Consider the following 25,973-nt stretch of genomic DNA (forward strand, 5'->3'; position numbering starts at 1 on the left):
TTGTACTCAGGCATTAATCCTCTTTGACCTGTCTGCGGCATTTGACACAGTGAACCACAAAATTCTGTTGGATTGCATCGCCGCAGCGGGTCTCGGGGGATCAGCACTGTATTGGTTTCGATCTTTCTTATAGGGCCGTAAACAATCGGTGTGGCTCTCCCCCTACAAGTCTAATACTGTAGAAATGGGTTGTCGTGTCCCGCAGGGCTCCTCTCTTTCGCCGATCCTTTTTAATGTATACGTACGTCCTCTTATTTCAAGTCTCCGGCAGATGGGGGTAAAGATTTTTTACTATGCTGATGACATGCAGCTAATTTTTACCCTGGAGAACTCAACGGAATCCAAAGACTTTGTTAGGAACTCTATGAAGTATGTCAAGAATTGGATGAATAATAACCAATTAAAATTAAACTCGGAAAAGACTGAGATAATCATACCCAGTAACAAACTCACACACTGGACACCCTCTTACTGGCCCGAGTTAGGTGTAGTTCCACTTCCCAAAACAGTGATAAATAGTCTGGGTTTTCATATTGACTCTGATCTTTCTATGAGGACCCAAATTGGCTAAGTTACATGCGCCTGCGTTGTTTAACTCCGCAAGCTGCGTAGGATTAGACGTTTTTTCAGCAAAGATGCCAGTTTCCAAATCGTGATTGCTCTCATTCTATCCAAAATTCATTATGGAAATGCGCTTTATTTCGGCCTTCCACAATATCAGAAACATCGTATTCCGATGATCCAAAATCAAGCAGCGACAATCATCTCTGTTAAGGATAGACGATGCCATACTAGCCCGCTGCTCAAAGATCTCCACTTGCTTCCAGTGAAGCAGAGAGCTATGTTTAAAACTGCATGCTTTCTTTTTAAAGATTTTCAGGGAACTGGTCCTAGTTTCATTTCCTCACAAATTAGCATGTACTTACACCAACGTACTTTGAGATCTATGCATCTGAATCTGTTGGCAGTGCCAAAATTCAGATGAAAACGCTTTGGAGGTACTCGGTTCTCCTTTCTGGGTCCGAAGCTCTGGAACTCACTACCTATCTCCCTCAGGCTTGAGGTTGATTACGTGTGTTTCAGGAAACAGCTTAAGAAATTGATGTTTACATTGGCTTATAACTAGATGTCTCCCTGTTTGATATCTCTCTGCTCACATTTTCATCGCTGTTAGAACGGGATCTCTGGCTGGCCAAGGCTTGCACCAAAGTCAGCCAGAGACCACCACTTCCACGTCAGGGCAAGGGAGTCACACACCAAGATAACCCCTGCTCACCCTCTAGGTAACGTGACGCGAGCAGCCAGGCTAAACTTGGAGGCTATGTAGGTTAAGTGTTTGCGCGCGCACCCAGCAACAACACCCAAGGCCCACCACAAAGGAAACTCCACACAAGGTTATATAAAAATAGCCTTTGTATTATACAAAACACATTAGATAAGAACACACATTTTACAATGTGCCAACAGGCACGGGCAGAATTTACAGGGGATATGTACAAGACAGGGCCACCTGGACCACTGTCAGGAATCATCACTTTTTAGGAATAGTAATTAGCACATAGAACACTTGTAGCACCAAATAGAAAATGTAGCAGACAACCAGTGATTACTGGTAAAGGGTAATTACCACCTACGCAACCCTAACCACCTTAGGAAAATATTGCGCAGGGAACCAAGACCTCACTAGCAACACCTGTACTAGGAGAAAAACAACCACCTAAGTATCACCAACATTTAGGGGTATAAGCATAGGAACATTACACATGATGCATTAACATTCAGAGGTGTAGGGAGGAAAACACATGATGCATCAAAACATATTCAGAGGTGTAAGGGAGGAAAACACATGATGCATCAAAACACATTCAGAGGTGTAAGGAAACACATTCAGAGGTGTAAGGACAAGCAATTGCGCAAAACTCACATGAGCCACAACCGGTGGCAGTCCCTAGGCCCTCTTGCCTCGTAGGGGCTAGGAAGCCCTGTGTCCCAATGTCAGAGGCATAAACGTGGCAGCTGCTCACTAATTGCTGGGCAGCTGAAAATCTCCTCTGGGCTCCTAAAAGGAACAATAGCGCAAAAACGATGTGGGAGCCTTGAAGGCTCTGAAACAATTTACTGGGCCCTCAGGAGCCTCTCAGGCTCCAAGTAAATAAATGCCCCCACTAGCCTCTCTGGGCTCTCGAAGACAACTGGGGCCCCTGAGCCCCTTGTCGGCTCTCAGAAACGAATGCCGCCTTGTGGGAGCCTCTCTGGCTCTAATTGCAAAAAGTGCCCTGAGCCTCTCGGGCTGGACTCTGGAGTCCCCCACTGGGGACTCTAACAATCGCCAAATGCCCCCAGGAGCCCTCTGAGCCTCGCTGGGCTCGAAATGGACAAATGCTCCCCAGAGCCTCTCTGGCTCAACAACAAAAATGCCCGGGTGAGCCTCGTGGACTCTGATTCACCGAACTGCCCCCGTGGGTGTTGTAGCCGTGTGAGAACCTCGCAGGTTCTAACAAAACAAATCCCTCAGGCACTCACGGAGCTCCCCCAGCACTTCGTACTCACCGGGCTGCTCTGGGGACTCCGCTTCTCCTCTCAGCCTTCCTCGAGTGTGGTGGGAGCTGGCGTTGGTCGCGCTGGTACCGCGGGCGGGGCTCCTCTCCTCCGGGGCCTCGCTGGCGGCCGCTCCTCTGCTGGGGCACTCCGGGGCTCTCCTCGCAGGCCGGAGTCTTCTCTGCTGGGCTCTCTCCTCGGTGTGGGGGTCTCCCCTCCTCACAGGAGCCCTCCAAGCACCGGCAGCCCTCATCCTCTCGTCCACACATCCCCGGGCGGGGTAGGCTCCCGCCTGGGCTTCTGGATGTCCGAACGCCCCGCCCCCGGCCTGCCTGACTTCCGGCCGGGCGGCGGCGGCAATACTGGCAACGCAAAATGCGGCAAGGAGCGGGGCAATGCCGGGTGGGCACCGGCTGAAGCACACAGAGCGCTCCCAAGCGCCAAAGACGGGCACAGCGCTTCCAGGCGCTTTAGAAAAGAAATGAAGCGCTCCCAGCGCTAAAAGCAAAATAAAGCACCCTTAAGCGCTATGAGCAAGGAAAAAGCGCTCCTAAGCGCTATGGACATTAAAGCGCTCCCAGGCGCTTTTAGGAGAGCACAAGTCCAGGAAAAAGTGCTTTCAGGGGTCCAGGACCCCTGCAGTCCTGGACATGAGGTGGAGCACAGCAGCCCCCAGAAAAGGAAAGTCCATCAGGTATCCAGGGGCTGGGCAGGGCCCAGGGAGGAAAGCCTTCCCCTGGGCCCAAGCAGCAGCACGCCCCTGGCAGGATTCAAGTCAGAACAAGAACATTTTGGAAGGGGACACAGCCCCTTTTTATACAGCAAATCCCTTTGTCTAAAGGTGCAGGGTGGGGAAAAACCAGGCGCAGCTGCTTTGGGAGCACCCCTGATGTGCTCAGCCACCCCTCCCATTCACTAGGCAGGACAGGGTCATCAGTCGCACCACAGGGGGCGGAGCCAGCACTGTGTGGGGAAAACCCAGCCCCATTCAGGACCCAGGTGCACTCTCCCCTCACATCAGCATGCTAATCTCAACACTCACCACTGGGCAGACCCATCCAGACATCCTGGAGCCAGGCTTCAGACAATCACGTGTCAGCACACTCACTACACACGCACCCCCATGTCTAGAAGTGGCGCTTCCACACTAGACACATTTATGCCGCATACATCTTTACGCAGCATTCAATCTCACGGGTTCGCACATACCAAACTCAACCCTGCACTCCCCACACATCAGGAACTACCATGGTCACACAGATTCCCCATGCATTCCTATGGGAGGGCAGGTCACTCACCGCACACACACACAGAGCTCACGCACTTTACACTGTACCACAGTGAAAAAGTGCGCAGAGGCCTAAAATCACCAACACCGGGTTACAGAAATAGGCTAGACAAAAGCAAAAAGTTGCGGGGTGAACTTGCCAAAAGGGCCAGGTCCAACACAACCCCCTTCCAGCCAAAACGCAGGGTAGACCAATCACTCCCTTGATGGGCTTCCCTGCTTTGGGCGACAAAACACGGACACGGGCCCGCACGGCAGGGACACCCTCCGGTTTTGCGCCACTCTGAACCCACATGGATTTCTCTCAACAAGAGCTCTCTGGCACCACTAGGATACCCCACTGGTACTCTCTAGTCATCCAAGGCCAGGACCAGGCCCTAGGCCATCCAAATGTCACAGGTCCTGACCAATCCACAGAGTGGGGGGCAGTAACTCCTGGCACCCAATATCCATTCTCCACTCTCCCTCTCAGTGTAGCTGCAACTACCACTGATCCTTCAACCTAGGGTCCACACCCTCAGGCTGACCAGAGGTCACGGGCAAGAATGCCCCACCCTACCTCTACTTCTGGGGTTCTGCACCCTCCCAGGGAGGCACCCACCAGAACACAACTCTCCCACCAGATCAGGACCTCACTCCATCAACTGGTCTACCACCTGGGATCTACCTTCCGGCTACACCGGGGTCAGAGGCGAGTATTCCCTCCCTCTGAACACCCTTCCAGTTCCATGATCACAGGGTGAGTCCCAGTATGTCTCAGGCTAGACAGATCACACGCCAGCGGCGTATCAGCGACACACTCTCCTCCAGTACTCCCTATCACCGTGAGATTCTCAGTATGTCCCAGGCTAGACAGAGCACACGCCAGTGGCGTATCAGCAACACACTTTCCTCCCAACTGTTCAGGACCCTTATCACAGATGCAATTCCCTCCAGGTTAGGCTACCTGAACCTGGCCTCCCCCCTCCTCGGGGAATGACCTCCAGAGGCCCCACAAACGGTCAAGCGCTCTAGACAGTCAAATGCCCAGCGAATCAGGACTTCACGGGGAGCACACATGCCCCCTCCCCTCAGGGTGACACATAACTACTTTGTCTTGTGACAGTCTGCCTGGCTCTAACCTCGCGACCTCCTGTCCACCTGACAGGGTGCAAAGATCCCCCAGGACAGAAGTGGCATTACCATGGTCACTCACTGGTGGCCCAGCCCTTCTGGCTGGCCCCTGACCCACTTGTTCTTCCACTGGGGACTCTTTCCCCCTCTCACTCCTCAACCAGGACTTCTGCACCCTCCACTTAGGAGTGGTACTGCCCAATACTAGGACCGCCGGAGTTCTGGTTACAGAGACTCCCCATCCTCTAGACACAGGAAGATCCTCCTCAAATGACCTGTAAGTACAGCTTAGGCCCCTGACCTGGCGCTCCCTTAGGGAACCCTCCAGGCCCTGAGACAGGGTTTCGGGCCACCGTGGGACACACCGTCCCACACTCACTCCGTCTCCACTGAGACGGGACGTGAGCCCCTACACCCCACCCATTCTACTGGGACCTAGTTGGGCTACACATGAACCTCTTCACCTACACAGGATCATCAGATACACAGGCCACTACTTTTAGAATCACTCCCCAATGCCTCTGCAAGACATCTAGCACACCGCCAGACATCCACCTTCTCGTCCAGTGCCTCTGCTGGACATCGAGCACGCCAGAGGTACACCTCCCGTGCAAGCCTATTGTCAAGCAACCAGCTCACACCTACTCCTCCAGGGCCTCTGCAGGACCTACCACACCACACTGGAGGTACACCTCCCGTGCAAGCTCCTTTTCAGAAAACGAACTCACACCAACTCCTACAGTGTAACACACCACTCATCCACACACTCCCCCTCCAGGCTGGTAAGACAGTTTTTACCGCCCCTGATTTCTCAACCTGACCACCACGTGACACAGGTACCATTACTCCGGGAACGGGACGGGGAACACATGCACTGGACGTAATTTGTTTAGCTGCCACCACTGGATCCCACCCTTACTGGTGAATCCAGACACACATACTACACTCAGGAATAACCACCCTCCTGAGCTAGCCATTTCTCCTCCACAGCCCCTCTCTCTCCTCTATCCACACCTCTGGGGACAGGAACGGGGATTGGACACTGGACCCAGGAAGGAACTCCCTGTCTACTGGCGTCCCGCCCTGTCATTTTCTCTCTTCTGCCACTAAACATAAAGCGCAGGAACACCATTTGAAAAAGACACTCTTGAGGAAAAACAAAATCATAACAATAATCCCCAACATGTAATTATCTAAAATGCAGAGTTTTGTAGTGTGGCCCGTTGCCACTGCGGTACAACGCAAACACAAATCCGGATCCTCACCACCTGCCACCAATGTTAGTACGGGATCTCTGGCTGGCCAAGGCTTGCGCCAAAGTCAGTCAGAGGCCACCACTTCCACGTCAGGGCAAGAAGTCACACACCAAGATAACCCCTGCTCACCCTCTAGGTAACGTGACGCGAGCAGCCAGGCTAAACTTGGAGGCTATGTAGGTTAAGTGTTTGCGCGCGCACCCAGCAACAACACCCAAGGCCCACCACAAAGGAAACTCCACACACGGTTATATAAAAATAGCCTTTGTATTATACCAAAACACATTAGATAAGAACACACATTTTACAATGTGCCAACAGGCACGGGCAGAATTTACAGGGGATATGTACAAGACAGGGCCACCTGGACCACTGTCAGGAATCATCACTTTTTAGGAATAGTAATTAGCACATAGAACACTTGTAGAACCAAATAGAAAATGTAGCACACAACCAGTGATTACTGGTAAAGGGTAAGTACCTCCTACGCAACCCTAACCACCTTAGGAAAATATTGCGCAGGGAACCAAGACCTCACTAGCAACACCTGTACTAGGAGAAAAACAACCACCTACGTATCACCAACATTTAGGGGTATAAGCATAGGAACATTACACATGATGCATTAACATTCAGAGGTGTAGGGAGGAAAACACATGATGCATCAAAACACATTCAGATGTGTAAGGACAAGCAATTGCGCAAAACTCACATGAGCCACAACCGGTGGCAGTCCCTAGGCCCTCTGGCCTCGTAGGGGCTAGGACGCCCTGTGTCCCAATGTCAGGGGCCTAAACGTGGCAGCTGCCCACTAATTGCTGGGCAGCTGGAAATCTCCTCTGGGCTCCTAAAAGGAACAATAGCGCAAAAACGATGTGGGAGCCTTGCAGGCTCTGAAACTATTTACTGGGCCCTCAGGAGCCTCTCAGGCACCAAGTAAATAAATGCCCCCACGAGCCTCTCTGGGCTCTCGAAGACAACTGGGGCCCCTGAGCCCCTTGTGGGCTCTCAGAAACAATTGCCGCCTTGTGGGAGCCTCTCTGGCTCTAATTACAAAAAGTGCCCTGAGCCTCTCGGGCTGGAGTCCCCCACTAGGGACTCTAACAATCGCCAAATGCCCCCAGGAGCCCTCTGAGCCTCGCTGGGCTCGAAATGGCCAAATACTCCCCAGAGCCTCTCTGGCTCTACAACAAAAATGCCCGGGTGAGCCTTGATGACTCTGATTCACCGAACTGCCCCCGTGGGTATTGTAGCCGTGTGAGAACCTCGCAGGTTCTAACAAAACAAATCCCTCAGGCACTCACGGAGCTCCCCCAGCCCTTCGCACTCACCGGGCTGCTCTGGGGACTCCGCTTCTCCTCTCAGCCTTCCTCGAGTGTGGTGGGGGCTGGCGTCGGTGGCGCTGGTACCGCGGGCTGAGCTCCTCTCCGCCGGGGCCTCGCTGGCGGCCGCTCCTCTGCTGGGGCACCCTGGGGCTCTCCTCGAAGGCCGGAGTCTTCTCTGCTGGGCTCTCTCCTCGGTGCAGGGCTCTCCCCTCCTCACGGGAGCCCTGCAAGCACCGGCAGCCCTCCTCCTCTCGTCCACACGTCCCCGGGCGGGGTAGGCTCCCGCCTGGGATTCCGGATGTCCGAATGCCCCGCCCCCGGCCTGTCTGACTTCCGGCCGGGCGGCGGCGGCGATACTGGCAAAGCAAAATGCGGCAAGGAGCGGGGCAATGCCGGGTGGGCACCGGCTGAAACAGATAGAGGGCTCCCAAGCGCCAAAGACGGGCACAGCGCTTCCAGGCGCTTTAGAAAAGAAATGAAGCGCTCCCAGCGCTAAAAGCAAAATAACGCACCCTTACGCGCTATGAGCAAGGAAAAAGCGCTCCGAAGCGCTACGGACATTAAAGCGCTCCCAGGCGCTTTTAGGAGAGCACAAGTCCAGGAAAAAGTCCTTTCAGGGGTCCAGGACCCCAGCAGTCCTGGACATGAGGTGGAGCACAGCAGCCCCCGAAAAGGAAAGTCCATCAGGTATCCAGGGGCTGGGCAGGGCACAGGGAGGCAAGCCTTCCCCTGGGCCCAAGCAGCAGCACGCCCCTGGCAGGATTCAAGTCAGAACAAGAACATTTTGGAAGGGGACACAGCCCCTTTTTATACAGCAAATCCCTTTGTCTAAAGGTGCTGGCTGGGGGAAAAACCAGGCGCAGCTGTTTTGGGAGCACCCTTGATGTGCTCAGCCACCCCTCCCATTCACTAGGCAGGACAGGGTCATCCGTCGCACCACAGGGGGCGGAGCCAGCATTGTGTGGGGAAAACCCAGCCCCATTCAGGACCCAGGTGCACTCCTCCCCCACATCAGCATGCTAATCTCAACACTCACCACTGGGCAGACCCATCAGACATCCTGGAGCCAGGCTTCAGCCAATTACGTGTCAGCACACTCACTACACATGCACACCCATGTCTAGAAGTGGCGCTTCCACACTAGACACATTCATACCGCATACATCATTATGCAGCATTCAATCTCACGTGTTCGCACATACTAAACTCGACCCTGCACTCCCCACACATCAGGAACTACCATGGTCACACAGATTCCCCATGCATTCCTATGGGAGGGCAGGTCACTCACCACACACACACAGAGAGCTCACGCACTCTACACTGTACCACAGTGAAAAAGTGCACAGAGGCCTAAAATCACCAACACCAGGTTACAGAAATAGGCTAGACAAAAGCAAAAAGTTGCGGGGTGAACCTGCCAAAAGGTCCAGGTCCAACAATCGCCAAGAGACCGGTCAGTGAACGTGCGCTCTTATAAATACGCATGTAGCATTAACATTAACATTAACAGTGGGCAAGCCACTCCTTCTCTGCCCTGCAGCAGGACCGCTCACCCGCCCTTGCCCAACCAAACCCTTCTTTCTGCTTTGTTGCAATGCGAGAAGCAGGAACATAATATGGTATTTAATCATCTATTTATCCCTCACTATTCCTAATCCATGTAGTAAATATCCTTCATCCCAAATTCTTCTTCCTTCCATCTTTCAGATTATACAAAGGTGTTTCTGTATTATATATGTCCTGCATCCTTACTCTCCAAGTTGCAAATATAGGGGGGTCCACACTTATACAGTGCTAGGTGATACAAAGTCGAGCTAAAACTATAGCTAAAAGTAATAAAAACGTCGCCTCCCTTACCACTTCAATCGTCTCAGTGCTGTCTAATACCCCCAAGATCATCAGGACAGGAGTCATAGAGATCTGTGTGCCTAAGATCTTTTCCAGAAATTCGCTGATATCCTGAAGGAAAATGTCCAGTCTAGGACAATATTAAAACATATGCAGGCTATCAGCTGATTGTAACCTGCACCTGTTACATTTCCCCTCCAACCTGGTACCCCATTAAGCCACCTTTGCAGGTGTAAAATACAGATCCAAAATCTAAATGTTGAGCCTTAAGGCTCCCTGTTCTTAACACCTTATTGTTTGCCAGTTCCAGTGATTTCTCAATATACATTCCATCTATTCCAAACCTGGCTTCCCATTTCAAATTTGTAACCTCAACATCATCAGGAAATTCCTGAGTCAATATCCCATATATTATGCCTCTCATAGCCTTATTTGTCTTTGCTTCAACTAGTGGTATTTGTATAGGTGATCTTATATCTTTCATATTTATATTAAGGAAGCATTGCAGTAAATACTTGAAAATTCGCCCCTTTCTAACCCATATATGCTCTTGAAGTTCTGAGAGGGGGGATAGCTGCCTATCTCTATACATCTTACCCAATGATTTTAACCCCTACTTACCCCATCTCAGTGTTACTTGTTCCTGGAATATTGAAGGAAGGGTGACTGATGCCATCAATGGTGTGTAAATATTTAATTTTAGTAGTCTTACTTTCCACTTCACCTGCCTCTGCACTCTATCTGCTGCTTTTAAGATTTTAAATCCTGTCTTGTTGTAGTAGCTGGGTTCGAGTATCTTGACCAAGCAGCCCTTGATCTCATTCCCCAATACTAACTTATAGTCGGTTTCTCTGCATAAATAATATTCGCTGGGTTCTCAGAAATCAGGATGCCCATATGTTACAACATACATGCCCAATAATACAGGGCGAAGCTAGCAATTGCCCACCCACCTCCCTGTCTTAGGAGAATCATCCATTTCGATGCCTTCCTGGGTTTATGATAGCCCCATAAAAACCTAAAACATATCCTTTTCAGACTCGTTAAACAGAATTAGCTAATTTCTAGAGCGATAGTCCTAAAAACATACAAAACTTTAGGTAAAATAAACATTTTAAGAATGTTACTCCTACCAAACAGTGAATGATGGAGATGATCCATTCTTTCCAGCTCCCTTCTGGTGATATCTACAATCGGAGCCATATTCAAGTCAGCAATTTTATCCAGGGCAGCTGCAGTTTTTACCCCGAGATAAACACCCTCATAGGCTACGTGTGAGTCTGTGCATTGCGAGTTTTCTGTGCATAAAATCTGTGTTTTATCAGCGTTAAATTTATATCCTGACCAAGACCTGAACAGGACAGCTAAGGCCTCAATCTCCAGAAGTGCAGTGGTAAGATCAGTAGTGGCCACTGCTTAGGGCCAGACTGGCCATTGCGGGCACCAGGCGTTTCCCTGGTGGGCCGCTAGGGTGGGGGCCAGTTTTGGGCCACTGGGGGGCTGTTTTTGTTACAGGGGGTCGGCAATATCAGCCCCCTGTAACACAATCAGCCGAAACTCGCCCTGGCAAACTGTTCGGCTGCACCCCCGTACCCCAGAGGGGGCGCAGCCGAGCAGTTTTCCAGGGCCGGTTTCGGTTGCCAGTCCGGCCCTGCCACTGCTACATCATCAGTGTATGCCAATACTCTATACTCTGCCGCAATTAGTATCACCCGTTTAATGATACTATTTTTCTATGGTATTTTATATGAATAGCAGCCATAGGTGCATAATACAGTGCTCTAATTGCCCCTATAAACTTCTTACAAAGCTCTTTCATTGTAAAACTGACCACAGAAATTGCAATGAGACTCGGTCAAATGCTTTCTCAGTGTCTAATAGATCTACCCCTTGTGGTGATTTTGCAGTTTGTGACCAGTCTAGTAGGGCTATAATTCGGCGAACATGATCTGTCGTACTTCTGCCTGGGATAAACCATGTTAACGTGTTGACACTCAGAAGAGCTATAATTTCCCCCAGATGACTTGCAAGTATTTTGGAATAGATTTTACCATCACAGTTGATAAGGGAGATTGGTCTGTATGAACCAGGCTTCATTTCTGGCTTTCTTTTCCTTTTGAACACCACAATAGTTTAATTTGCCAAGAAATAGGTACCCTCCACCCCCACTTTGAGCCTGCACAAAGCATGTCCTGTTGTAATACGCAGAAAAAAAGATCTATAAAATACCCATAGCTAGGGAGTAAATAGGCGCTTCCTTCTCTTCCAGAGTTATCGGGCTGCCAGCCTGCATTTTGTTCATCTGTAACCTTCACTGTATTTAAAACTCAAAAAAAACTTGGCAGCCTGATGATGAAGTTGAAGATGAAGTTATTGCCTCAGCATAAAGTTGCTCATAAAATTCCTTAAAAACACTGAGCACACCCGATGGTGTCTCCTGTACTCGCCCTGATTTGTCTCTAATCTTTAAGATTCGGTTGGTCACTTCCTTCTGCCGAATACATTTTGCTAATAGCCATCCTGTATTCTCCCCCAACTCATAGGTTTCTGACTTAGATTGCATAAACTTCATTGTCACTTGAGCCCCAAAATAATGATTGATTTAGATTTCAGGATTGCTATTTCTTGTTGGCTCCCCTGGATGTCCTGTCCCTCAGCACCATTCGCATAAGTTCAGTTTCTACTGACCTTAATTTCTCAAGCCATCCACATCTCTGCCTTCTTTATCTTTTGGTGATAGAGAGAGAAGCTCAGGGTTTCCCCTCAAACCCCGGCTTTAAAAGCGTCCCAGACTATAATATCTGATGCTGACACTCTATTAATCTAAATAATTCTGGGATCCGCTTTGCCATGTGGTGCCTGTATGTTTGATTAAATAAGAGCTTTTTCTTGAAAGTCCAGTATGGTTAATCTCTCACAACTCCCATCATTGGGAGTTCTACTCCACAGGATTATGATCTGATATAGCCCTCAGGAAGCTCTCAATCCCAGCATGTCCCACAGTATAGTTGAGACGAAGAAATAATCAAGTTGTACCAGTTTAATATGGGGAGCAGAATAAAGCATAAACCTGGGTCGGGTGCTTTATAATGAGCCCATACATCTGCCAACCCATGGTCCCTCACCAGATTTTGTAATGCTTTATAGACCATTTGTTTTTTACCCAAAATACAAGTGGTCTCCACTAAGATCATCTTGGCCAGCCATATGAATATTTAAGTCTCCACAGAGGATTAGGGGGTGTGGCCACAATGCTAACTCCATGTTTAAAAAATCCAGCACCTCAACCTCATCTAAATTAGAGCCTTCACAGAGCAGATCGTAAAGGAGGTATCTCCAGCTCCTATCCCACATTCCATAATGGCCCACCACCCAAATGTATTCTCCATAACTCGTTTTCTGGGACCAATCACTTTGTTTGCTAAAACTGACACCCCTCTTGACATTGTCTCTTGGTGAGTACATGCCAGTATAGTATACCCCAGATCGTTCAGCCACCCCAGGATCTTCCAAGGTATATGCGTCTCCTGAAGGCCTACCAGGTCTACCTGCATAAATCGTAGGCTCCTAGCTACTTTGCCATTTTTGTTCTTATCATTGAGACCACAGATATTGACCGAACAAATTTTACCTCCAGCCATTAAGTTTGGTATTAGATAACAGTGTTCTACCACTGCTGCTGATTAAGCTAGTACTCGCTTCAGTATCATTCTTTTTATTACAGCCAAAGTTAAGGATGCTACAACTATTTACGCAATGAATACACTTTCTTATTTTCTCTTGCCCTCCCATCCCCAACCCCCTCTCCTACCCCCCGCTTCACCTCTCACAAGCAAATGGACCAACCAGGTCCTGCGCTGGAGTGTTAACCTTCCCGAATCCCACCTTTGAATCAAATACAAGAGGAAAAACCATCCCCACAACGTCTGACCTCTGAAATGAAGTGCAGAAACACCACCCAGCATTATACTTCTAAAGCTCCTAAAACCTACATGACCATCTACACTAGTCATTTTAGCATTAGGCTGTCTTATGCGAGAGTTTGGAACATTCTTTGGCCTTAATTTCTGATTGGAAACAATCTAACTTGTCCTGCCAAACTATTTTCAGGTTAGCTGGGCTCATTAGGAAAGCCTGACTCCCCTTACTCCGGAACAATTTCAGCTGGTGTAGACGCCAGCGGCGTTCTACCATGGAGTGGCAGAAGTCAGGACTGACAAAAAATGTGCAGCTTTGAAAGAACGGCTGCTGGGCTGGTCGGGATAAATCAAAAATTGGCTGACGTAGCAGAGAATTTCCAACGTATATCAAAGATTGCTCGAGGTTTATTTCCTTACAATGAAACATGCATCTTCTGCTTAAATGGAAAAGTAAGGACATGTTGGATCTCCAGAACCCAATCCCAGTTCCCCAGTTCAGGGAAAGCACCTTTAAAAAGTACAACAATAAATTTTAGCACGTTCTCACCGTTCGCACCATTTGGAATACTCAAAATGCTAAGACTATTACGCCTCAATCTATTTTCGGAATCTTCCAACTACCATTGTGTGACAATCATTTGATTTTCCAGGGATACTGTAATTTCTCAGTGCATTGAAGCCTCGCTCTCCAGGGTACTGATCCTATTCTCTGCTTCCCCCATTCTCTCAGTGAACTCGGTACACATTTTAGAGACTTTACGAATAGCCCCTGTATTTTGCAACAAGCTGTCTGTACTCTGAGGCTTTCTGAGTGTGTCTCTTTTATAAGGGCCATAATACCTTGATATATGGATTCTAGTGAAGCAGCCTCCGCACCTCCTTGTGAAGGATTGCCATTTGCTGAGCCGTCCCCTTCCAAGGCTGGGGAGATTGAATAGTCCCCGAGGAGCCCCTATGCCCTTACTTCACTTTTATTTAATCTCTCCCATAATGTTACATTTTTTTGCCCCTTTTACTGTAGCGGTGTCCTTCGGAGGTTCACCTTGTATAGCCTCTTGACTGCTAGATTCACTTTCTTGACTGTGACTCTCCCCCTCCGACCAGTCAGATATGTCTGATAGTGAAAAAAAATTATCACCAAACTCTGCGTCTTGCCCCTGTTTACCACTAGGTGTACCTTCAATTTGTGTAGGCAGGGGTATATTGTATGTCTCCAATGGGGTCAGCCCTGCTTCACCATGTTGACCTGGGATTCTATCCTCCTCGACCAGATCAGTCCCCCCACACTCGAGAAGACATGGCAGGTTTCCATTTCATTGACTCTTGCTAGTATCTTCACCTGTGCTCACCGGCATAGATTGTGCTTCAGGATGTAACGGCTCCAAGCGATACAGACTGGTGAGCTACTCCCCACTCTGAGCACTACTGATGTCTCCTCTATTTTCCTGACTACTGACAGGAGCTTTGCCCACTGCTGTCATTCCCTTTAGGGTAGAGTCTCTTCCGCTCTCTTTTGGAGCCGTTGGGCGCTGGAGCTTTTTTAACGGGTTTGCTCAAGATGCCTCTGCAGCAACAGAGCCCTTCGTTATGGCCCCTGCCTGATCTGGATTTCTTTCCCCTGCGGGTTTCTTTGCCAGCAGCACAGTATCTGGCTGATCAGAACCCCGATCCGCACCCACAGGGCTGCTGCTGCTCCTCATTCCTCTTGCAGCTTTCGGCAGGGACATCATCAACCCACCTTCCTGTTCCGCTCCGCCTACAGCAGAAGTACCAGACCTGGCGATCCATCTCCACATGGGGTAAGCATTTGTCATGCGCCTCGCTACCAATTCCCAAAAGTCAGCCCGAAATCTTGCAGGTTTTTCTTATCCTCTCATCTCTCTCATCAAGGTGGGGAGGTCTGCATTTTATGTTTATTGAACCGGGCAGACAGGAGGGCACAGAGCAGCCGTACTGACACAACCGCCATTTTGCTTGTCTCTCTCGCTCTCTCTCTCTCGCTCTCTCTCCCTCTATTGCTCTTTAAACTGTATTTTTGAGTGATTATTTTGAAACAAACTCAATCTGTCTCCTTATTTGGTTACTACCAAACTCCATAGAATGGGATTGTCTTTGGCAGGTCCAGTAATAGGCAACCTTCCTCATATATGTCAGTGACTTGGTTATGGCTGTTACCAGGACCAGGTTGTGACATTGGAGAAAGTCAACTGTCACTTTCTCTTTATCCTTGTCTTGAATGTCAGTCAGTATTGAGTCCTCAATGTAATGTGTTGTGTATTTTTTCTGCATGAATTCAGTCCTAGCATAAGAACTGATTACTCTCCACCACTGTGAGCATCAATCAAGATATAAGGGTTAAAGTACCCCTTGGAGCACATTATAAGGATATTGTAAGTCACTGAAAAGTTCCCTAATCAAACAGAATAATGAGGCCAACATCTGAGTTTCTGTTCTGTTATGGAACTCCAAGGTGACTTGCAATATCATTATCTTGTACGCCAGATGGTGCTTTATCCCATATATAATACATGGTCACACCATCATCTTTCCCACAAACCACTCAAAACCTTGGCGCATAGCTCTTTCATGTGAAGGAGCGAGCATGTTTGAAAACATGAAGAATAAAAATAAAACCTATAGTGCAATATTAAACACACCAAAAACCTGTTATTAGTTGCAAATAGATATTAGAAACAGTCCAAGGGAGGTCAGTTCAAACAAAAAAAGCTGCACCAGCCTGGAATGTGTAGTAACATGTGTTGTGTATTTTCCACTAATCAGTAGGAACTGCATGTTTGCGGACGACATAAACTTAGGATTGTGCCACAGTGATTCCATGCACCCCGCAGGATATGTTGTCCCTTGGACCAGCTAGCTCACAGTGCCAGCATTAGCCCCCCTGAGCTTAGGCAGAGACAAAACTGTTGGGGCGACTATTGAACATGACAACCCTGTTCCCTCAGAAACCATGGTGTCAGACCTAGAACGTATGACTCAGTCACTCGTGCTCTGTTTCGCTTCAGAGAAATATACAAAGAATACACAAAGGGATGTTTTTCAATATTTATTGACCTATAGTGATTCCTGCATACCAAATGTGTGCTGTAATTATTAGTAGACAGAAGCAGACAAAATGTATAATGAGTCTTAAAACAGTGAATAAAACGAAGATTTCCACCATCCTGTTTAGACACCCGATATATGCATACATATACAGTATTTATAACAGTCTAGCGTACTCCTAGGATGCAAACCCTAACCTACAAGTCTAGGGTGTGAATGTTTGTTCTGCCTAGAAACCCCCTTCTGGATGATCTAACCCCTTTACCTGTTTGGTAAGCGTGTAGGACCTCATCTTGGTCAAAAACTGGACACCCCTCACAGAGATGTCATTCAGCTGCTAGGCGAAAGCCTCAGCATGCAGGGACCACTCAAAGTCAGCGGGAGCATCTCCTCTGATTGTATTAAGGATCGAAAAGGCTATATGTAGAAAAATATATCAACCACAAGTAGGGGACCTGGGGCTCTTATAGGTTCAGCATACGAGCCCCTAGAACATATCAATGCTATATAAAAAATGATGCAGTTCCTAAGGATAAAGGCAGAGAGATTTAGAGGATCAGTCGATACAAATGGTTAGAGCCAGAGTAGTCTCCTTTTGGAAATAGGGTCTTCACGCACGCGGCAGGGTGTCATGCTTTCTTGATAGAAATAAATAGAAAAAGGCACCCTTGCCTTTGGTCGTGATTGTGATCAGGCTGCCTATTACTTTTATTCCTCAGATAGCTGCCTCACCATATGGACATAATAAGAAGCACGTTTGTATCACGTACGTGAAGGCATTGAACATAATGCCAAGGTATTATGATAGAGTTCCCCACAAGGTTTTATTGTGTCAGCAAGGTTGATGTTTCTTAGAAACTAACCCAAGCATCGCAAAAGTGTGTCAAAAGTCGATGTGAAAAAGGGAAGGCAACCTTAGGAAAGAACCATGTACATGTAAATTGGAACTATTTTCTACCAGGCCTAACTCTGGCACGGGACACATGCAGAAAGATTCTAGCTTTCCTCTAACTATCTAATGATTGCAAAAAATAAACATGTTCTCTCTGCTGGTCATTGTAAGCTAAAAAATACAGCAGAAGTAAGAAAAGCAACATTCTCGTATTGCTACTTTAAACAACTGCTTTAACGCCTTAACCGCAGCGGTTTTTCCGCCACGGTGCGGGCGTTCTGAAGAGTGGGCGGGGCCGACGGCAGCACTAGGGAGGTAGTGCTGCTGTCGGCCAACGGCCGACGGCAGCACGCAAGGGGTTAATTATGCCTCGTGACCTGACCAGTATTTCACCTTGGCTGCTGGCAGCAGACACTGTGGTGTCAGAGCTTGACTGCAATCATTTATAATAGCTGAGTTCTGACATGTTTTCTTTATAATCCGCAACTGGGTGCTTCACAAGTTGCTGATTATAAAGAAATTACAGACTGGTGTTCATACAGGGATTACAGAAACCCATCTATTATAACTCAATTTACACCCACCAGATGCCACTATTCATCATTTTCTTCATGCCAAATGGCAAGATTACCCAACAAAAATTAGTGAGATAGGTTTTTACATCAATCTTTGGGGAACACTCAAATAATATAAGTGACCCTGAAGAGTAATGAAGACCCCACAAATTATGTGATCCAAGGCAGGTCTTTGCCCTTACCCATCCACCTGTTATGGGTAGTTCAGCAATACCTGCTAAACGAGTATATCAAAGGCCAGGAAAGGTTTAGGGACTGCAAATGCATATATTGAATAGTGTCACTTCCCTAAAATGAGGCTAATTTACATAATCCAATATTTTCCTACCGGTCAAGGATGTGCTGCACGAACAAGGTAAGTCCATGTTGTTAATACCTTTCTTTGCCTGGAGGTTGTGATATCCTGTCCGTCCATGTGTCACTGGTTCACAATAAGTTATAAAGCTGTATTAAAACAGAGGCTCTGTCTATGGTCCTGGGTCTCAAATTTTTTGGGGAAGGAATCGTAATCCAATTTGTTAAAATGCATGATGTGTTGCACGTAGTGCTTTAAGAAAGATCGGGGTAGACTGTGGTCACAAAGGTTGAGGGTAATATTGTGCCAGGATTTGAGATGTAGGAGGATCCTGGCTACTAAATTTTGTAACTGTTTTAATGAATTTAGGCGGAATCTTGGCACCATTACATAAAGTCAGTTCACATAGTCCAGGAATAGAGAGTATAAGAGTGTCCTTGTTCTGAGCTCTGCAGTGCGCAACATGGTATCATAAGCAAGGGAGTATCAATTTTCGGATTCTGAGCCTAGCCTTGGTGGGTCTGTTTCATCATCACAATAGCTAAAGTGGATCCATCTACAGTCAGTGGTTCATTGTTTAGCTTATTAACGGCCATAAGCATTTTTTGGGCCTTAGGGTGTTTGTGTGAAAAAGCATGACTATTTAACAAGTCATTTCATCTATCCAAACTCAGTCCAACATATTTCCAAGCCCTCCCGTTTTATATAATTCTGCAACAGAAAATCAAATACTGTATTTCACTAATGAAAATGACAAGTGAATTGGTACTGGAATTTGAACCAAGTAACTGTTTTGTTTTTAATTTAAGGCACAACTCAATCAGAAGACAGCTCAACCTCTCCAACCCAGACTTCAATATCCAGCAGTTTCAAAAGCAAGAACAGCTGACGGGCATTGGCCGCATCAAGCCTGAGCTGTACAAGCAGAGGTCGGTTGACAATGACGACGGCAGGAGGAACAACAGCAAATCATGTGGGAAAATCAATTTTATTGTGAAATACGACTGCGATTTAGAGCAACTAATAGTGAAAATTCACAAAGCAGTCAACCTTCCAGCGAAGGATTTTTCTGGTACTTCAGACCCCTACGTGAAGATTTACCTCCTTCCAGACCGAAAAACGAAACACCAAACTAAAGTGCATAGGAAGACACTTAACCCTGTGTTCGATGAAGTGTTTTTATTTCCTGTCCCTTACAGTGAACTGGCCACCAGAAAATTACACTTTTCAGTGTATGACTTTGACAGGTTCTCTAGACATGACGTAATTGGCCAGGTGATAGTGGATAATTTTTTAGATTTGGCAGATTTTCCCAGGGAAAGTAATATTTGGAGAGATATTGAACACGTCACCAATGTAAGTATGACTATTTCGTTAATTGTTTTTTTAAGAGCTGATTTTTCACTTGTAATGCACTGTGGTTTGATATGTTATCACTTGCACGACTTAAAGACATGCTGAAATGTACTTATGCAAGGAACATCCATACGCAACATAACGTGTACAAATACATTATTGTGAGTTTACAACATTTTATTTACAGCACGCACTATTGTGTGTTATATCTTACATACTTTGAGATATTAATTTTGTCACGGCTTCCTGCACTCAACGTGGAATGCTATTAGTGAATCTGTCATCATTTCCTGTGGTGGAAAAAGTTATGTTTAATGAAAGATGGCATCAGCTTCTTTGGAGATGTTATTGCTTAGCGAATGTGGCATGACTGAATTGAAGTGCCCACGTCCCTGCGACCCCAAGTTGTTTTCAGGTTTGGGGAGCCACCGTAGAGTTCCATCGCACGCGCGTCTTGTCATTTCCTCTTGTTTCCAGTTGTCGCCTTTACTATCCCTCAGGGATTGATATGAATATGGAGCGCTGGATACCGGATACAGCTATATATAGATTTTCGAGCCAGCTGTTCTGTTTGTTTCCTGGCCGTTTTGGAGATGCTGTCTCTTGTCTGTTGAAGACAACAACACTTTCTGATTCTCTGTGAGATAATAGCGAATGATGCTGACCGATTAACTGTTAGTTGCTGGTTTGAGAAGGGTGCAGGATTCCCTTTTAACTAGTACAAGTAATGTCTGCCTAGGACATGGCATTTAAAACGGCCTAGCCTAGTGGCCTTGGGAATGTTTCATAGTTTTTAATAAAATGGGGGGCAGTAGCTCCAGTCTTATTAGATTTGTTTACAGCATTGACCTTAGTAAGTAGCAATACATCTAATGTACTTATTCAGGTCTTGCTATGTTTTAGAAACTAAGGGCTATTTTCATAAAGGTAAATTTGCACTTTTGGCATAAATTTACTATTTTTTGCTGTTACGCGCAGCCCCGGTCGGTAGTGGGTGTACCTGCCGGGCGGTGACATGGGGAGGGGAAGGGGTATATAAATAAATAAAACGAATTTCGTTGCGTGCACTGCATCCACAAATGCGATGCAGTGCGCGCAATTAAATTTGTTTTATTCATTTATATGCTAATTTACCTGTAAAGCTCCGTAATCCATAGATTACTACCCCCCACCCTGCCCCTCCCACTCCCCACATCACCGCTTGGCAGGTACACCCACTAATGACCGCGGCTGGATACACGTAGTATCTTTACGACTGCAGAGAACTCCACACATAAAAAAAAGGACAGTCTATACTGTTGTAAAAATACTACACGTAAGACTACACTCCAAGTTAGTGAATAGCAAAAAACAGTTAATTTACACCAAAAATGTAACCTCACCTTTGTGAATAAGGTCCAGGATATTTGCAAAGCCTGTTACGAATTCTCTAAAATACGTCTAGAGCGGCAATGGTCACCTCCAAATGGATTTACTGCTCTCACTTAATCCAATTGTCTTTTTCTTGAATCTGGGGGCATATTATCAAGAACGGCGATAAAAATTATAGCCGCTTTACCGGCAGGAAAGTGCCGCTAAAGCGGCGATAATGGGCTTGATAATATGCTCTTGTGAATTCCCATAGCAGCCCTGGTTCTGGTGTTAACCTGGGCTGCTATGGGAATGCACAAGGGCATATTATCAAGCCCATTTTATCGCCGTTCTTGGTAATATGCCGCTGGTCTTTTTGCGTCCTTGCACTGCATTGACTGCGTGACTATTTTACATCTCAAACATACACATATTAAAGTATTCGACTCACAAATGCTTTGTCTACAGAAAGTAACGTTTGTTATATTTGTTGCAGAAGGCTTTTTAACATATTTTTTTTAGGGTTCAAACTGCTAAACAGACCTTTTGGCTTTGAAATTGACTATTTGAACGTGATACTTTAGGTATCAGCAACCAGTGCTTGGCGTAACAAAATGATTTGGAGTGAACTATTAGCTTTTCACAATCCTATAGGTGTTGCGCAACTAAACCTACAGAAATCGGGATATGAATTATTTACGTATTGGTATTCAAAAGATTAAGTCGTGCAAACATACTTTTCTGTAACGTGAACAAAGAAGAATTGGAGATGTGGCCATACTCTGATGGCCTGGTTGATAAACTATGAGTTGGAGAACAGAAACACAATTTAAAACTCGTGAAATAAAAATTCGAGTCTGTGTTTCAAGAGACATATTTGCATCACAGATGGTCTACATCTACCCTGCACTCTGCTGATATGAAAGCAGTGGTTCTCCTTTCTTCTGCCCATGACTTCATATGAAAAAAAATATTTGACACTATTGATTTTGAGATGCTTTGAAAGTGACGAGCAAAGATTGAGCCTGAAGTTTTTCCCCTCGGTGTCTCAGCCAGAGGAAAATTGTTCATCTTCAGGCTCAACAGTCAAACCGAGTTGAAGCCAACTTGCTAATTTCAATAAAATATTCATTTTAAAAAGCACGCTGCTCATAAGTTAACTGGCAAAGAAATCACTTTAGAAACCTGTAATTCCAAACTAACCACAGTTTATTCTCAGAGTAAAAAGGCATGAAAAGACAGCATTGTTGTGGTATTCGAAAACAATGTTGTCATAAATATCGAGTAACACTAATATAACGTTTTTAATATTGTGTCACAGAAATATCGTAATAAATGAATGTCGCTGACCAAAATATCGATTTTTAAGGTAAGTAATATTGTTTTCAAGAATATTGTCGTTGTTAATATCATTTACAATAATATCGATGTAAAGAATATAATTTTTCAATTATCTTTATGTGATTTAAATAATATTTTAACTGTATATTTATATATTGTTTGCATAATTCTTGTTAATGGTTTTAATATAGTTTGTAATTTTAAGTTATTTATTATTTTAATGTAATTTTTCGTAGTAATTTATAGTGTAGTGGATTGTGAGAGTTAGATGGGTATAGTGTGGGAAGTACATTAATTAGTAATTATTTTCTAATTATTATTAATTGTTTAATTGAGAAATTATTTTGTAAATTGTAATAATTCTTTTATAGTTTTGTTTTAGGTGCTGGTTGTTGGGTTTGTAGGGGTATAGGGTGGTTAGTTAGTTACGTAATAATTAACGATTCATTATTTAATTGATAATTAATTCTGTAAATTATGTAAATATTTTTTAAAGGTATGTATTAGGTGCAAGTTGTTGTGTTTGTAGGGGTATACGGTGAGAAGCTATTTAAATAATCATTTATTCATTTATAATTAATCATTTAATTGATAATTGATTATGTAAAGTGTGTAACTATATTTTTAAGCTATATTGCATGTGCAGATTGTTTGACCTGTAAGGGTATAAGGTGGAAAGTTAATTAGGTAAATATTACATTTAAATGAATAAATAATTTTAATAAATATGGGTAATTTATTTATAAATATATACATTATTTAATTCAAATACTTTTATTTTATATATTAGGTGTGCATTGCATTTTTTAGGGAAATAGGGTGGGACGATATTTAAGTAATAATCAATAATTAATTGTTCATTTTTTATTAATTATTTTCTTTATTACATAACATATGTTATGATTTTGTATTTTAACTATATTTTAATTTTGGAGTGCTAGGTATGTGGGAGATTAGTTTGGGAATTTAATGAAATAATCAGTTAATGGCATTTGTACTTGATATTATTTATTTAAAACATTAATAACTATGTACATTTTTCAATTGTTTGTAAAATGTATATATATATATATATATATATATACACACATATATATATATAGTTCTTTTTTCATATTCATATTTTTTGTTATTGTTCAATTAATACATGTTTTAAAATATGGTATGTTTTTGAAGTGAAGTACTTTCCCTATTGCTGCACAGACTAGAGTGGGAATAGTTACTTTTACCCTTCTTCAGTTCAACGCTTTTCCTACTGTAGCACTGACTTTTAGTCGGGATAGTACATTTTACCCCTGTGCAATCCAACGCTTTCCCTACTGTTGCACAGACGCGAGTAGGAATAGTACATTTTACATCTCCTGAGCCTAATGCTTTCCCTTCTGTTGCAATAACTGGAGTGGGAATAGTACATTTTCCCCCTCCTGAGTCCAATGCTTTCCCTACTGTTGAACTGACTGGAGTGGGAATAGTAAACGTTACCCCTCCTGAGTCAAACGCTTTCTCTACTTTTGCACAGACTGGAGTGGAAATACTAATTTTGGCTCCACCTGTGTCCAAAGCTTTTCCTACTGTTGCATCAATAGAGTTGGACTAGTATATTTATTATTTCTTAAAAGTAATAGTTTTGTTAGTATTGTTTAATTATGTATTGTTATTTGTTTATGTATTTACATTTAAAATGTTAACATCACGTGCCCTAAATAAAAAGTAACTTAAATATAACACAATTGCTAGCTCATATAAAACGAACAGAAAAAAATCACTAGCCTATTCCTTTTGCAATATATGAAATACTCTTTATTCAGCGAGTGTTCTACTTATTTACCACTGTATTCTATCTAATCTCAGCACTATCCAAAAAGGCTTGCCACCGGTACTTCTTTATGAACACCAGCAAGTGTCTTTAAGACTTCACCACATGCTGGTGCTGCGGTGCGTATATGCTTTTAATGGAGTGTATTAGTGGAACATTTAATAACTTAATGTATTCAAAAAAATTATCAAACTAGGACTTAAAACTGCAGATTAAAGTAACATGTTGATAATCCCTGCTGCAATGGACCTGTGTGAAATGCTTGGGCTTTGGCACTTAATGGTTTACAAATTAGGCATTAGTCCGTGGTAACGGCAGACCGGACCAAGGCACAATTTGACACTGACAGTGATGGCGTGTGGTTCAGGTACACCAATCAAGTTTGTCCTGGTCAAAGATTTTTCCTTTTGGTTTAGTTCTTTAAGTCCCAAACCACCAAAGGAGTATACTTCTAAAGCCCACCCCTACCCTTTCCCCGGACCAGTAGGATTATAAATAGAGGCCAACAGCAGGATCCACTCCGGGTCCAGTTGCCACTAGCTAGCTTGACAGCTGCAGGAAAGGCCGTTTGTAGCCCTATAGCTTGAAAAGGAAGTCAGCCTTATGCACATTGGAGTCCACTTCTTTGTCCTGGGTACATGAGGGGCAGGTCCATTCCTTCAGAGTTTCTCTCAGGCCGCAGGCAGCAAGTCCAGTCCCCATCTTTTCTTCCTCTTATGTAGGAGTGTTCTGAAGTGGATGCCTGGAGATGACACATTAATACTTGGCATTAGCAAGTGGGTAGGAATAACTCCTGAGCATACCCTAACAAATGAAATAAATGTTCCTTGAGCATTTTCAGGGTGTGAAAGTCTTCATTCAGACTAAACTTGGCCTCTGGATGCTTGTGGTGTATGTGGGGAGTATACTATTGCAATCCTACCGTCCTCTCACACCTAACATAATAAATCTGATTTGAAGCAGCCACAGTACCCCTAAACAACCCAGAGATAGATGTCTGGTAGAATAAAGCAGGGAATTTTCAGCAAGCAAACAGAGGATTCACAAGAATTGTTTTGGCATCCAGTTTCCTTTCCAGTATACCTCCAGTGTTCTATTTAAAAACTTTGAGACAAAAGTCTGGTGGGGCATAGCAGGTCCCGAACAACCAGACAGTGGATGCAGCAGAATTGATTCAGCGCCCTCTTTCACCTGCTTTCAAGTGTGTCCCCAGTGTTATTTGTAAAAACTGAGAAGCAGGCTATGAAAATCAAGTGTGAGCGCGAGTTGTAGTTACTTTAGGGCACAAGTTATACTTACTTTAGATACCTATAACTGGTGAATTTCAGTGTTTAAAATGTTTAGTTGTCACTGAAATGTTAACTTACCTATAACATTAAACTTTGTTTTTTCCGTGAATTTCTGTGGTTTTAAAACACTGTGAAATATAATTACAAATCTTATCTATATTAACACTTTAATCTTTGACTTTCTCAGTGAAATTCGTTTTTTTAACATAAAGCAATATTTTATTACCATATGTAAATCAAATCCCACGCCGCTTGTGACCTTTGGCTGTGCATGGTGTGTGTTTGGCCGCCAGGCCTGGCCTGTAGCAGGCACTGCATCCAACCACTTACAAGCTGCTAGCCCCACGTCATACACAGCCTTCTGTGTCTATGTCTATGTGTGGGTATTTATAGAGCCACTGTTACTCAACAGAGTGTCCTGGGGCTAGGCTGAAATATCGCAGTATCATAAAATAACTTCGTTTTTTTCGAAACAAGGGTGTAGATTCAATGCTTCTTAACTGCAGAGGCATTTTGTTCCAGTGGAAGGGCCCCAGGAAGGAGAGGGACTTACCTCCTACCCTGGACTTTTTAAAACAGGGAACATTAGCCAACAACAGATCAGCAGATCGAAGATTTCTGCGAGGAGAGTAAAAGGACATCCTACGTTTGAGGTAGCTAGGTCCTTCCCCGTGAAGTGCTTTCAGTGTGACAATCAGAGTTTTA

The 25,973-nt window shown here is 45.0% G+C and overlaps 1 protein-coding gene across 2 annotated transcripts in view; it reads left to right on the forward strand.

Moving 5' to 3' along the window:
* SYT9 (synaptotagmin 9) overlaps positions 1 to 25,973 on the forward strand; it is a 1,008,207-nt gene that overhangs the window by 359,663 nt on the left and 622,571 nt on the right. For both annotated transcript variants that reach the window (XM_078680878.1, XM_078680879.1), the window contains exon 3: positions 18,926 to 19,472. In XM_078680878.1, coding sequence (XP_078537004.1) covers positions 18,926 to 19,472 — 547 coding nt within the window. The remainder of the gene's footprint in view (positions 1 to 18,925; positions 19,473 to 25,973) is intronic.

This window comes from Lissotriton helveticus, chromosome 3_1, assembly GCF_964261635.1.
Source record: "Lissotriton helveticus chromosome 3_1, aLisHel1.1, whole genome shotgun sequence".
Lineage (NCBI taxonomy): Eukaryota > Metazoa > Chordata > Amphibia > Caudata > Salamandridae > Lissotriton > Lissotriton helveticus.